This window comes from Sorex fumeus, unplaced genomic scaffold, assembly GCF_029834395.1.
Source record: "Sorex fumeus unplaced genomic scaffold, SorFum_2.1 ptg000018l, whole genome shotgun sequence".
NCBI classification, from domain to species: Eukaryota; Metazoa; Chordata; class Mammalia; order Eulipotyphla; family Soricidae; genus Sorex; species Sorex fumeus.
This window is the reverse complement of record NW_026606075.1, coordinates 27,739,243-27,753,310: the sequence shown is the minus strand read 5'-3', so window position 1 is coordinate 27,753,310 and position 14,068 is coordinate 27,739,243. Positions and strand designations below refer to the sequence as shown.

The window sequence follows — 14,068 nt, the reverse complement described above, 5'->3', positions numbered from 1 at the left end:
CTTCTCAGGCTGTGTTGAGGAAAGATGTATCTTCTGGATATTATTTCTATGTTTGAAAATGAAATCCAGTTTTGCATTGCTGGTTATTTGGCTTCTTTTCACCTTAGAAAATTTCTCTTAGTAAGCAGAAAGATAACTATTTTAACAGTAAATCTGTAATTTAAGAAATCTTTGTGGGGTAAAGGTAACATAAGGGGAGAACTGACCTACACAATTGTGTTGGGGAAGAGAGTGTTGAAAGTGCACTGGGGTCCTTGCAGGTAGGAAATGAGTAGATAGATGAGGGATGTGGTGCTGGAGTTCTGTACATGGGAAACTATCATTGACAGTACTGTAGATAACAGTACCTCAATCAATAATAAAAATAAAACATTTATTAACCCAGTATTTTATTAACATTTTGGGTGGCCTCCCCATCAGCACTTAGGATCTATCTGTGTTCTTTCTCTCTTGAGTTTGTACCACACCTGGCTGTGCTCAGGGCTTATTACTGGCTCTGTACTCAGGATTCACTCCTGATGCTACTCAGAGACCATTTGAGGTACTGGAGATCTTGGGGGCCTCCCTCGGTGATACTTGGCCTGGTTGTGTGGACCTGATGGTTCGGTGCTCAGTTCTAGTAATGCAGTGTTACTGGGTGTTAGGTGACTTCAGGGCATCAATCTGGCAGATGGGTGGGGGAGCAGTGCTAGGGATTGGATTTTGGGCCATACTCCATCCCTTTGAACTATCTTTCCAGTCCTAGTATGAGCATTTCATAGGGGCTTTTCCCAAAGAGTATTCAGAAGGCCCAGGGACCTATCCGCTGGTGATTGTTGGCCAGTTGGGCTGGCAGTTTTGCATGGAGTCCAGAGGAGGTGGTGCCGATAGAGCCCTGTGGTACCAGAGCCCTTGGTTACTCTCAGTAGTGCTTTTAGGAAGGGGTGTCTCAGGAACTATACCCAGTGATGCTCAGGGGACTTTGTGGTGCCAGGAATCTAACTGGGATTGGCAGTACACAAAGCATGTGCCAACCCCCCCGTACTATCTCTTTGGTCTCTTGTATGAACATTTAAAGTGTACATAAAAGTTGAATATTTGTACAGCTCTACGAATGATTCTGTTGTATATTTTCCTTCTTTAAGTATTATAGTAGTGATGATTAGTTCTTTTTTTTAATAGAATTCAAGAAGAAGAATGGGATAAGTACATCATACCTGCCAAATCAGAGTCTGAAAAATACAAAGTGAGCAGAACTTTCAGCTTTCTTATGAATAGAATGACCAGCCCTCGAAATAAATCCAAGGTAATTATGGTTCTATGCCTACTGCTCATAAAACAGACAGCTTGGTTTCTTAGGAATTAGCTTTGTTTCTGCTTTCCTTTCATAACTGTTTATCTTCAATTTTACACAAGCATATTTGTAATATATAAGCCTGTTTGAAATATATGTCTATTTGCAGTATAGCTGTCTCTTATGACCATCTCTAGGAATAGACTAATGGATCTGGGATATATAGCCCCACTGATATTTCATGTCTTCTTCATTTGCGTTCCTTAATTTATAATGGGAAATGTGGAAACCTTATATGTATTATCAAAGTAGACTAGCCTCTCAGCATTTCTTTTTTCTCCTTTCTCCATGCCTCCCTCCTGTGGATGAATCTGAAGACAAAAAACAAAGATGCCAAAGACAAAGAGAAACTGAATCGCCATCAGTTTGTTCCAGGAACATTCTCTGGGGTTCTTCAGTGTTTGGTTTGTGATAAGACAGTCCTGGGAAAAGAGTCCCTCCAGTGTTCCTGTAAGTTCTGGGCCTCATCTGTATTGTGCTGTCTCTGTGCTCTGCCTCCTCAGACAGTGAGCTCTCTGGGAAGGCCACTGCTAAGCATTGTCATATAAACCTTCATTTCAGTTTTGTGCAGATGATTGAATCACCAAGCAGTGCCCCTCATGCTACGTTTGAAGAGAATCATTTTCATCCATGAGGGATGGTCTCCTAGAACATACACGTCTTACTTCTTCTTTGATACTTTCTTTTTCTCTTTTGTTTTTGGGCCACACCTGATCATCTGTTTTTTGGGGAGGGGGGCTATTTGGATTACACCCGGCAATGCACAGGGGTTACTCCTGGCTCATGTACTCAGGAATTACTCCTGATGGTGCTCTGGAGACTATATGGAATACTGGGAATAGAACCCAGGTCAGCTGTGTGTGAGGCAAATGCCCTACCCACTGTGCTATCGCACAGCCCCACACCTGATCATCTTTAAGACTTACTCCTGGCTCAATGTTCAGGGGTTACTTCTGCTGGTTCTCAGGGCATCATCTGTGATGCCAGGGATCAAACTTGGGTTATCCACATGCAAGACAAGTGCCTTTATCCCTGTACTATCTCTGTGGCCCCTTTCTTGATACTTTCACTGCATGTCTACCCAGCTTCTTCTTGAATGGGACATGTCTACTAGTGAAGCTCTTTTCTTTCCCACTGTATCTTGCCCTTTGCTGAATGGCAAATCCAACTAGATACTCATGCCAAAAATATTGGAGTATTTTGGTGCACTTCCTTCTCCAATCCAATCCTATATACCCAAGTCTTCAGCAATTCTCTTAAGTCTTGTTTCAAAAATATACAGGAAAGCTGGACACATCTCATCCCTGGCTAAAAGGCAGTATTAGCTTTTGGAATCATATTCTTGCTCTTTCCCTATTGCAAACTTTGTCCTGAAAATGTGAGCTGGAGTGAGCTTGGGAAGGCGGAGGCCGCCGCTGTTCCAAAGCTTTCCTCACTTTCATCTATGATCCAGAATGATGCTTCAGCCCTGATAATGGCTTCAGAACCCCCACGATCTCCTATTCCCCTCAGTGCCATCACTCTGGCATCTCCTCCTGTTCCTTAAACATGCCAGGCTTCTCTTCCCTAGGCCCTTCCTTCCATAGCACTTCCTTCTGCCTGCAATGCTTTTTCCCTCAGAGATCCCTGGATCACTCCCTCACTTTCTTCAGGTACTTGGATGCTGCCTCCTTCATCAGGCCTTTCTGGCCACCAATGCTGGGCTAATTCCTTCCGCCTTTCCCCCTTACTCCTGCCCCTAGCTTTTAGTAGTCATTGATTTTTATTGTTGTCTCCTTCAACATTAATTAATGGAATTAATAACTGTTTTCCAGCATGGCACCGAGTTTCAGAAGTATGTCTTCACACCTCAATAAACATCCATGACACGGTCCACCTACCACCAAAGTTCTAGAACCATTTATAATCCTCAAAGACCCACTGCACCTCTTCCTCTCTCGCGCGCGCTTTCTGTTTCTTCTTCCTCACGGTCTGCTAACCACCTTTCCATTGCCAGAGTCTAAGCTATTTTTTTGCTGGGTTTTGTAGTGTTTTGTTTTTTGTTTCCTTCTATGCTACATACAGGCTAAATGGCCCCATACTTTTCTGTCTTATTTCACTTATTAGGACCAATAACCTCATGTTTCTGCCATGCTGTAGCAAAAAGTGAATTTTTTTTCTTTCATCTCACTGAGTGGTCCAGAATATAAATCCTGTAAGGACTGGATTTCTGTCTGTCCCTCTTATTCTCTGTGAGATCCACTGGTGCATAGAACAGTGACTTGTGCTTTGGAGTATATTTATGGTATATATATCTATATATATGGAGTATATATTATATTATGGAGTATATTTGGTATATGGGGCTGGAGCAATAGCAAAGCGATAGGGCGTTTGCCTTACAAGCGGCCAACATGGCTGACCCAAGTTCGATTCCTCCGCCCCTCTCGGAGAGCCCGGCAAGCTACCGAGAGTATCTTGCCCGCACGGCAGAGCCTGGCAAGCTCCCCGTGACGTATTCGATATGCCAGACACAGTAACAACAAGTCTCATGATGGAGACGTTACTGAGCCCACTCGAGCAAATCAATGAACAATGGGAGGACCGTGACTGTGACTGAATTTGGTATATATTTATGGAGTTAAGAAAGAATTCAGAGCAAAACGCTTCAGGCCCAGGCTGATAAACTACATTTCATGGTATTTACTGTTAAGCCATAATTAGGGGGAAAGTTTGGGTGTGGACTGAGGACCCAGAGATAAGAACAAGGGAAGGTAGCCTGTAAAGTTTATTACATCCCTAGAAAGTGATTAAGCTGAAAATGTTCATGGGATGCACATAACACTGCTTGAGCTGGTGGCAGATGGCTCAGGCCTCCTTCCACAGACTTTGAGTGATGCTGCATGCTCGGCGCTTACTGTCCTTGAAGAGATTGGTCCCTTTCTTTGATGGGCTCTGAGAAAGCCTGAGTCAAACTATCTGGAACAGGATTTTTAGAGTTTTGCCATGGGCCTAGGCTACTTTCACGTGTGCTTCACGGTTGTGGCTCCAGCCATGTTCTTCCTTATGTTGCCCCCAGTCCCATCTAAGATTTTTCTCCGTGAATCCAGATCAACCCTTCAAGCTAGGAGAGGACCCTCACTGTTTTCATAGCCGTCCCTGCCATTCATCATTATCCTGCACTTTGACCTCTGCTCTCACCCAAAGTCCTGCTTTCGAGGAAAGAAACTTGGCTTTCTAGTGGCGTTGGAGACGTTCCCCTCCTCCTTCAGACTCAGCTGTCTCTCCTGATTTAATATTGAGTGATGATTCCTTTAGGTAAAAGTGGGGTCCTCTTTCCCCCTCCCTGCTAGTCCCCGCCTCTCTGTTTTATCTCCATGCTTTTCACTCTAAGAATATTTTTTCTTTACTATTTCTAAGAATAGCCTTACCACCTTTTGTTCTATGGTAATGTGTTGAGATCCATGCTTCCCAGATCCTTGTCTTTATCCCTCACTTTCTACTTTATCTCTGAGGGCCCTTGAGGGCTAAGCACCCAGGCCACTTAAGGCCACCTTTCAGAGATGCTGGCAGCTCTAGGTAGAAGCCAAGCCTGCCCCGTGCAGACTGGCGCAGAGTGGCTCTTGCTCTGACACGGCACCCAGAGGTTATGTTGGCTCCTGCACCAAACTGACCAGGATCATCCTCTCCATCTACTGGCAGAGGCCCAACTTTACTATGACCTTGATGGTACCAGCTCAGACCTCCAGCCTGCACTCTTTCCCCTTTCCTTTTGCCATCCCCTTTGCAGTCTCACTGCAGTCACCCCTGGCAGAGTTGCCCATCTATGCTCAAAGCCCCCAAGCAGCCTCAGTCTTTGTCAAAAACCACTTTCACAGCCTTCATATGCTCTCTCTCATTTACTGGTTTATCAAAGTGAGTGATACTGGGGCTGGAGCAATAGCACAGTGGGTAGGGCATTTGCCTTGCATGCAGCCGACCCAGATTCGATTCCCAGCATCCCATATGGTCCCCAAGCACTGCCAGGAGTGATTCCTGAGTGCAGAGCCAGAAGTAACCCCTGAGCATCGGCTGGGTGTGACCCAAAAAGAAAAAATAAGGTGAGTGATATAAGATCTCTTCCATCCCCAGGGGGATGCAGAAAAATTGGGAGTGGGGGATAGGGGTAGCCCCTATTCCCTAGCCCCATTTTTATTTATTTATTTATTTTTTAATTTTAATGAATCATCTTGAGATATATTTATAGACTTACAGACTTTCATGATTGCATTTTAGTCAAAAAATGTTCAAGTACCCACCCCTCAGCCAGTGCCCGTTCCCCACCCCCAATGTTCTCAGTGTCCCTCCCCCTGCCCCACCCCTTACTACCTCCTGTCTCTGTGGCAGGCACAATCCCTCTTACTCTCTCTGTCCTTTTGGGTGTTATGGTTTGCAATACAGGTAACAAGCAGCCATCACATTTGGTCCATAGTCTACTTTCAACATGCATCTACTATCCTGAGTGATCCCTCCCACCATCATTTATTTAGTGCTCCTCTCTCCATCCCAGCTACCTTTTCCCCTAGTGCATGAGATCAGCTATCAAACCCTACCTAACCCCATTTTTAGATAATGTGTGTATGTTTTTCTTTTTGGGTTATTCATGACCCATGCACTCAGAAATTACTCCTGATGGTGCTCAGGGGACCATATGGAATGCTGGAAATTGAACCCGGGTTGGCTGCGTGCAAGGCAAATGCCCTACCCACTGTGCTATCATTCCAGCCCTGAACACCTGCACTTTCTTTGCTTGCTTGAAGATTCTAGGAGGGAACTGAGTGATTTCTTTTCCGAGAGCAGGGTGGTAGGCCGGATACATTCAGAAAGCTGTATACCAAGGAGTAGATGGAGTTTAGTTCCACGTGTCCTACTGGCCAGTCACTCAGTCAGTTCCTCCTTCAGCTTGAGTTTACAGCCAAGTCCTGCCTGCTGGGGTCCTTCCCACCCACTGCTTTGTTCTGGCCTCTGTCCCTTCACTTGGAATCATTTCCTCTGTTGTTCTCCACTCTTTTGCCTGAGATTGAACTTCTTTTTCCTCTTTGAGAGTCTTCCCTGACCATTGGTGGTCTGAATTTCTTGGTCACCAATGGGCGGGGAAGACCCTCAAAGAGGAAAAAAAATAGATCACATATCTATTCTTATTTATCTGATTTTGTTTAGTATTAGGTTGTGGGCAGCCTCCTTTGGTTTTTCACTACTGAAATAAACTTGAATTTCCTTAAGTACTATAATCACAATGATTCTTTTGTGTCCAATGTGGCAGCTGGCACAAAGCCAGGTCCTTAGACATTTATGCAGTTAATATGTGATAGATTAGGAAGCCAGACTCCCTGGAAAACCAACTTTTTTTTTGCTTTTTTTTGCAGGGGGTCACACTCAGCAATACACAGGGGTTACTCCTGGCTCATGCACTCAGGAATTACTCCTGGCGGTGCTCGGGGGACCATATGGGATGCTGGGAATTGAAGTTTAATTGAATTGTTTAATTGAATCATAAAGACAAAAGAGGTTGACTCATATTTGAACCAGCTGAACCAGTGATTAATCTTGAAAGTTAGTGGAAGAGAACTAAATTGCTTCATGTTTAAAGTCACTAAAAAAAAACACCCCAACATATGATACAGAGAGAAGATAAGAGATTTAGAAGAGATGCTTAGAATTATCTAAAATTTTACCTTCTAGAGAAAATGAGTATTACTGTTTTGATGAAGTTACCTTCTAATCATAAGAAAATCATCTTTGAAGGCTGGAGAAATAGTACAGGGGTGAAGGTACATGTCTTGTGTGTAGCCAATCCTAATTCAATTTCCAACACTACATGATTTCCTGAGTGCCATAGGGAATAGCGAATAGCCATGGAGACCACTGAGAACCAGGGCTGGTTCCAGTAATCCCCAGCATCACAGACTCAAGCAGCTCAGCATCCTTGAACCTCAGATTGAACCACTGGTCCAGTTGGCTGAAGGGGCCCCGTGTCCTTCTGAGCACTGCCTGGGAGGACCCCACACAAACAAAGAGTCAGCATTTTGTGCTGTTGCTTCATTTGACAATAGTATGAAATATGTTTGATTATTCTTTGTACATTTTTGTTGTCGTTGTGGTAGAGAGATAGCACAGCGGGTAGAGCATTTGCCTTGCATGCGGCCGATCTGAGTTCAATTCCTCCGTCCCTCTCGGAGAGCCCAGCAAGCTACTGAGAGTATCCTGCTCTCACGGCAAAGCCTGGCAAGCTACCTGTGATGTATGCCAGAAACAGTAACAACAAGTCTCACAATGGAGATGTTACTGGTGTCTACTTGAGCAAATCTATGAAGAGCAGGAGGACAGTGCTAGAGTGTTACATTGTTTTTGTTGTGGTGGTGGTGGTGGTGGTTTTGGGCCACATCTGACTATTCAGGGCTTTCTCCTGTCTCTGTGCTCAGGAACTACTCCTGAGCATGGGGACCATATGCCATGCCAGGGATTGAACTTGGATCGGCCACATGCAAGGCAATCACCTTACCACTATGCTGTATCTCCAGCCCCTACTCCTTACACATTTAAGTCTTTACCCTTTTTTTCTTTTTTTTCTCTTTTTTCACAAGCATTGTGTTGCAGGGAGTTTCTTTTCAGCCCCATATCTGCCCCTTTACTGTGTTTGTACTTGTTGCTCTTGTGGCCATGATGACACAACACATATAGCTGTGGTGTCTCAGAGACTGCACGCTCTGATCAGACAAACAGCAGTGCCAACAGGGTTCCAATTGGCATGAGGGTAATGCCTGGGAGCCAGCTTTGGCCTTGGTGCTCTTCTGCTGAGTTCCTCTTCACATCTCTGAGTATGGCCTTAGAATCTAGAAATTCTAGAATCTTGTGAGTGCACATTTAATTTCCTTTTTAATCCATGGTTTTTCTTTTTTGAGGTTAAGTCTTAATATTTTCAGTCATATTTTTTGGGCACAAAAGGGACATTTAGAATATAAATTTTGGTTGTTACGTATATAATCCTATTTCACAGGCATTTTTATTTCATTTCTTTTCTTTTTTTTCTTTTTTTTTAAATTTTTATTAGTGAAACACCATGAGGTACAGTTGTAGACTTACAAATTTTTGTGCTTGGGTTTCAGTTATACAATGATCGAATACCCATCCCTTCACCAGTGCCCATTCTCCACCACCACTGATCCCAGTATCCCTCCCACCCCCCATTCCTCCATCCTACCCTGCCTCTGTGGCAGAGCATTCCCATTTGTTCTCTCTCCCCTTTTGGGTGCTGTGGTTTGCAAAAGAGACATTGAGTGGCAATCATGTTTGGGACCCATTTCTTACAAATTTTTGTGCTTGGGTTTCAGTTATACAATGATCGAGTGCTGATCCCTCCACCAGTGCCCATTCTTCACCACCACTAATCCCAGTATCCCTCCCAGCTCCCATCCCCCCATCCCACCCTGCTTCTGTGGCAGGGCACTCCCTTTTGTTCTCTCTCTCCTTTTGGGTGCTGTGGTTTGCAAAAGAGGAATTGAGTTGCAATCATGTTCGGTCTATAGTCTACTTTCAGCATGTATCTCCTATCCTGGGAGGATCTTCCCAACACCCTTTATTTGGTGCTCTCATGGGGATTTTTAAATGAAAATTGCTATTTATAATCTTAAAACATATGGCATAAAACAACTTATATAAATAATCTACATCTTGGTATCTGTGATTTTCTTTGCTAAAACCTAAACTGGTAGTTTTGTACAAAATTACGTATGTTTAAAAAGTTTTGTTTGTAAATGGAAATCACTCACATTTTTATGCTATGTTGTTTGGTACAGAGATATTCACAGATCATAGCTCCTTATAGATCACTTTCACCAAAGATCATTCTTATTTATTTATCTTTAAAATATGCTATTTATTCATTTATTTGGGGTGGGTTGTGTCACATTCAGGGTCTGTTTCTGGCTCTGTGTTCAGGAGTGACTCTGGAGATGCTTGGGTGACCATATGCAGTGTTGGAGATAAAACTTGGGTTGACTGCATGTAAAGAAATTACCTTAACCTCTGTACTATTTCTTCAGTCCCACAATCACTGTTTTTTTTGTTCGTTTGCTTGTTTTTGTTTCAGAGCTATACCTGGTTGCTCAGGGTTTATTCCTAACTCTGCACTCAAGATTTACTCCTGGCCATGCTTGGGGGGACTATGTGGGATGTCAGGGATTGAACCAGGGTCAGCTGCGGGCAAAGCAAATGCCCTGCCCAATGTAGTATTTCTCAGATCCCCCAATCACTGTTTTAATACCATTAAGTGCACTTTCTATTTAATTCTAATTTGCTAATAATATCTTTTCTCTCTGTATTTACCTCATTTTTGTGTTTTTGACTGTTGTATATCTTTAATTTAATTATATGTAATATTTAAGGTTGCAGTGAGACCTTATAATATTATACTTATAAGTTATAAAATATATTATAATCTCATGATTTATAATTTAGTTTTATAATTAGGAATTTTATTATTTGCGTTTAATTTAGTAGCAATAAACTATCATTATACATATATGTATGTATATGTATATATGTATAAGGATAGTATATTGCTACAAAATTAACATATATTAATATATGTTAATTTCATAGCAATAAATATATATGTATGTCTCAGCTTTCCTCAAGTCTGTCTTAGCTATTTAGACCATGTATAGTTTACTTTTATTGTCCCTGAAAATTTAGAAAGATATATTCTTTCAATATGTACTAATAAGAATGATAAGACTATAAGACTGAATACTTTTTTATTTCCCTTCCATCTACTACTTTCATCCACTAATCTCTCTTAGTTCACTTGAATTCATCATCATTATTATTTTTTTAAATTAAAAAAATTATTTTTATATTATATGTTTATTCTTCCAAGGATAATTTTGTATTTCAAGAATAATTTGATATTTATATTTAATATTTATCTCTTAAATTTTCTAAGATGTGATTCTTATTTTAGCTAGTGTTAGTGTTTTTATGCCTTTAAATCTTTATTTTTTAAATTTTGTTTCCTTGAAGCACTGTGTTAACAATAAAAACACCGTTAACAGTAGGGTTTTTGCATATAATACTCCTATACTGCATCTTCCACCAGAACCTTTAAACCTTTTAGACAAATTAAGTAAATCAGAACTCTGAGTTTTGATTGCTTCTAAAAGGGTAGAAAAGGATTTTGAGTCACTGTTCTTTCCAGAAGATTATCAGAGTGATCTGTTTTCTGAAATTTTGTGTTTTTAAATTCTTGTAAGGATAAATCCTTAAATCCTTACAGGGATTTAGATACACAAATCCCTAAAACCCAAAATCTTAAAACCAAAGATTTACCCCAGTAAGGGTAGGCAGATCTTTGGTTCTTTCACACAGGAAAAACAATTTGGCCGGATAGCTAAATTCTTAGGCCAAACCCCTAATACAGGCACCATCAGCCCATGATATCTGGGCATTTCGGTTGCAGCGGGGGGTGAGGGGGTGGTCTGGGCCCACAGCACTTTTTCAGCAGCACCTGTTTTCTCTGCCACGATGACTTAGGCTGTCAATCATCCATGTTATGTCAAACTCCATCTGTAATGATTTCCTAGAAGAAGCTGAGTGCTCTTGATCTGCCTTCTATTTCTCAGCAAGAAGTGTTAGTGTTGTTGACTGCCAGAGCTATTCTTTCTGCTTTTCCCTTGGAGAAGTGTCCTCTGTGTTAACTCTCTGTAGCGCCCTTCTTTGTCTCTATATTTTGTGATGCCTCTTCCAGTTCCATGTGAGTCTGCCTGTACATCTTTGTCGTGCCCATTGTTCATCCAGTTTCTGCAGTTGTGGGGCTGGCCTTTCTGCACCTCAAAGTGCTCCACTACCTTCTCATCCTTTGTGACTATGGTCACGGCTTATTCAAAGCATCATGGCCGCGTTGGGTCTTATTTCGTGTCTATTTTGTATCTCTCGTGGAGAATACATTTCAGGTCTCTCAATTTTTCTCCTCCCTGTTCAGATTTAATATGCAGTGGCTTGCTCTTTCTGTCACCATTTTGTTTCCTGTGATATCCCATCACGTTCCCTTGCTGTGGGATACAGTGCCCACCTTTTCCCCTTCAGGACCTTTCAGCGAGGTTCCTGTGCTCTGCTCACTGGCCCCTGAGGTGTTGGCTCAATGACTCTGCAGATCTGTAGAGGGGACACAATTGCTGGGCTCAAATTCTTGCCCATTCTTACCGAGTTGGAGCACATTTTTAGTCCCATCTTGAAGGTTTGAGTAGAACCTTTTACTCCCACAGAAAGATTCTTTCTGATGAGTTTTCTGCTAAGCCACAGACGGCTTCATCTACACACAGTGCTTGGGTGGGTGGTGCATGGAGGTAGGTGGCTAGTGGAGAATGGAGCAGAAGAAGGCAGGAAGACAGCTTCTCTGTGACGGTCACCCAGTCTCTGAGCAAAAAATGTGTCTCTTTCTTTGTTTCAGTAAAATGAAGTCACGATTAAGCCACATCGGATGTGAGATTTGAGGTGAGGCCAACCTCTTTGATGCTGGCCTCTTCTAGTTAGTAGAAATTCCTGTTGCATTGTAACACTTTAATTTTTATTTTTTTTTACTTAAAAACAACATAAATTTATTTTATGCTATCTTTGAAGGCTCCAACAAAGAACTCTTCTTTGCTTTTCTCTGTATCTGGCAAATGACAGCAATATGGTATTCTTTTGCTTATAGATTCATCATTTCTTTCTTCATGTGACCTCCTCCCCTATCTGATAGTGTCAGTTTTTTTACAAATGTGAAAATTTCTTTCAAGGACACTAAGATGCAATCTCACTATCTTATAGTGATACCACCTAAAAATCTAGTATGACTTCATCTGATTTGATTATATATGCAAAGAACCAATTGGCAAACAAGGTTTCATTCACAGATATTGAGGGAAAATACTTGAAAGTTGCTTACTGGGAAACAGTTTAACCTACAGTAGTACCCAAAGTCACATTCTATTTCTGTTGGAGTCAAAATTTTTTTCTTTTATTTTTTTTATTAGTGAAACCCCATGAGACACAGTTGTACTTACAAACTTTCGTGCTCGGGTTTCAGTTATACAATGATCAAGTACCCATCCCTCTACCAGTGCCCATTCTCTACCACCAATGATCTCTGTAGCTCTCCCATCCCCCCACCCCCCACTTCACCCCACCTTTGTGGCAGGGCATTCCCTTTTGCTCTCTCTTTCCTTTAGGGTGTTGTGGTTTGCAATAGAGTTATTGAGTGGCCATAATGTTTGGTCCATAGTCTACTTTCAGCATGCATCTCGCATCCTGAGTGAATCCTCCAAACATCCTTTACTTGGTGTTCCCTTTTCTATCTGAGCTGCCTTTTGCCCAGCATGTGAGGCCGGCTTCCAAGCTGTGGAGCAGACCTCCTGGTACTTATCTCAACTATTCTTGGGTGTTTGTCTCCCGTTCTGTTACTTTATATTCTCAAGATGAGTGCAGTCTTTCTATGTCTGTCCTCTTTCTGGCTCATTTCACTTAGCATGATACTTTCCATGTAGAACCACTTTATGTAAATTTCATGACTTCATCTTTTCTAACAGCTGCATAGTATTTCATTGTGTAGATGTACCAAAGTTTCTTTAACCAGTCATCTGTTCTCGGGCACTCAGGTTTTTTTCCAAATTTTTGCTAGTGTGAACAGTGCAGCAATGAACATAGAATTGCAGATGTCATTTCAACTGTACTTTTTTGCCTCTCCAGGATATATTCTCAGGAGTGGTATTGCTGGGTCAAATGGGAGCTCAATTTCTAATTTTTTGAGAATTGTCCATACTGTTTTCCAAAAGGGCTGAACCAGTCGGCATTCCCACCAGCAGTGAAGGAGGGTTCCTTTCTTACTACATCCACGCCAGCATCGGTTGCTTTTGTTCTTTTGGACCAGTCTTTGTGGTGTGAGATGATATCTCATTGTTTTAATCTGCATCTCCCTGATGATTAGTGATGTAGAGCATTTCCTCATGTGCCTTTTAGCCATTCGGATTTCTTCTTTGAGAAAGTTTCTGTTCATTTCATTGCCCCATTTTTTTTTATGGGGTTGGATGTTTTCTTCTTGTGGAGTTCAACCAGTACTTTATATATCCTTGATATCAACCCCTTGTCAGATATGTATTTGGAGAATATCCTTTCCCATTCTGTAGACTGTCTTTGTATTTTGGTCACTGTTTCTTTGGAGGTGCAGAAGCTCCTTAGTTTAAGATAGTCCCATTCATTTGTCTATCTCTTTTTTTCACTTGCTTGGCCAGTGGCGTGTCATTTTGAAGATACTGTTAGCTTTAATGTTGTGGAGAGTTTTGCCAACTTTGTCTTCAATGTACCTTATGGATTCCGTCTGATGTTGAGGTCTTTAATCCATTTTGATCTTACTTTTGTACATGGTGTTAGGTAGAGATCTGAGCCCTTTTATTTTTTGCATGTAGCTGTCCAGTTTTGCCAGCACAATTTGTTAAAGAGGCTTTCCTTGCTCCACTTCACATTTCTTGCTCCCTTATCAAAGATTAGCTGATAATATATTGGGGGGACTTTTTTTTTTAACAAATTTTATTTTATTAAAGGAGCATGAGCTACAAAGTTATCATAGTTGGGTTTTTGACATACAATGTTTCATCACAGATCCTGCTACCAGTGTACATTTTTTTTTTATTTTTGGGTCACACCGGCAATGCGCAGGGGTTACTCCTGGTGGTGCTCAAGGGA

General features: G+C 41.8%; 1 protein-coding gene across 3 annotated transcripts in view; it reads left to right on the top strand.

Annotated features, from left to right (window-relative positions):
• Positions 1 to 14,068, top strand: part of ARHGEF28 (Rho guanine nucleotide exchange factor 28) — a 364,650-nt gene that overhangs the window by 259,338 nt on the left and 91,244 nt on the right. For all 3 annotated transcript variants that reach the window (XM_056112429.1, XM_056112428.1, XM_056112427.1), the window contains 2 exons: positions 1,162 to 1,285; positions 1,651 to 1,783. In XM_056112429.1, the coding sequence (XP_055968404.1) occupies positions 1,162 to 1,285; positions 1,651 to 1,783 (257 nt within the window). The remainder of the gene's footprint in view (positions 1 to 1,161; positions 1,286 to 1,650; positions 1,784 to 14,068) is intronic.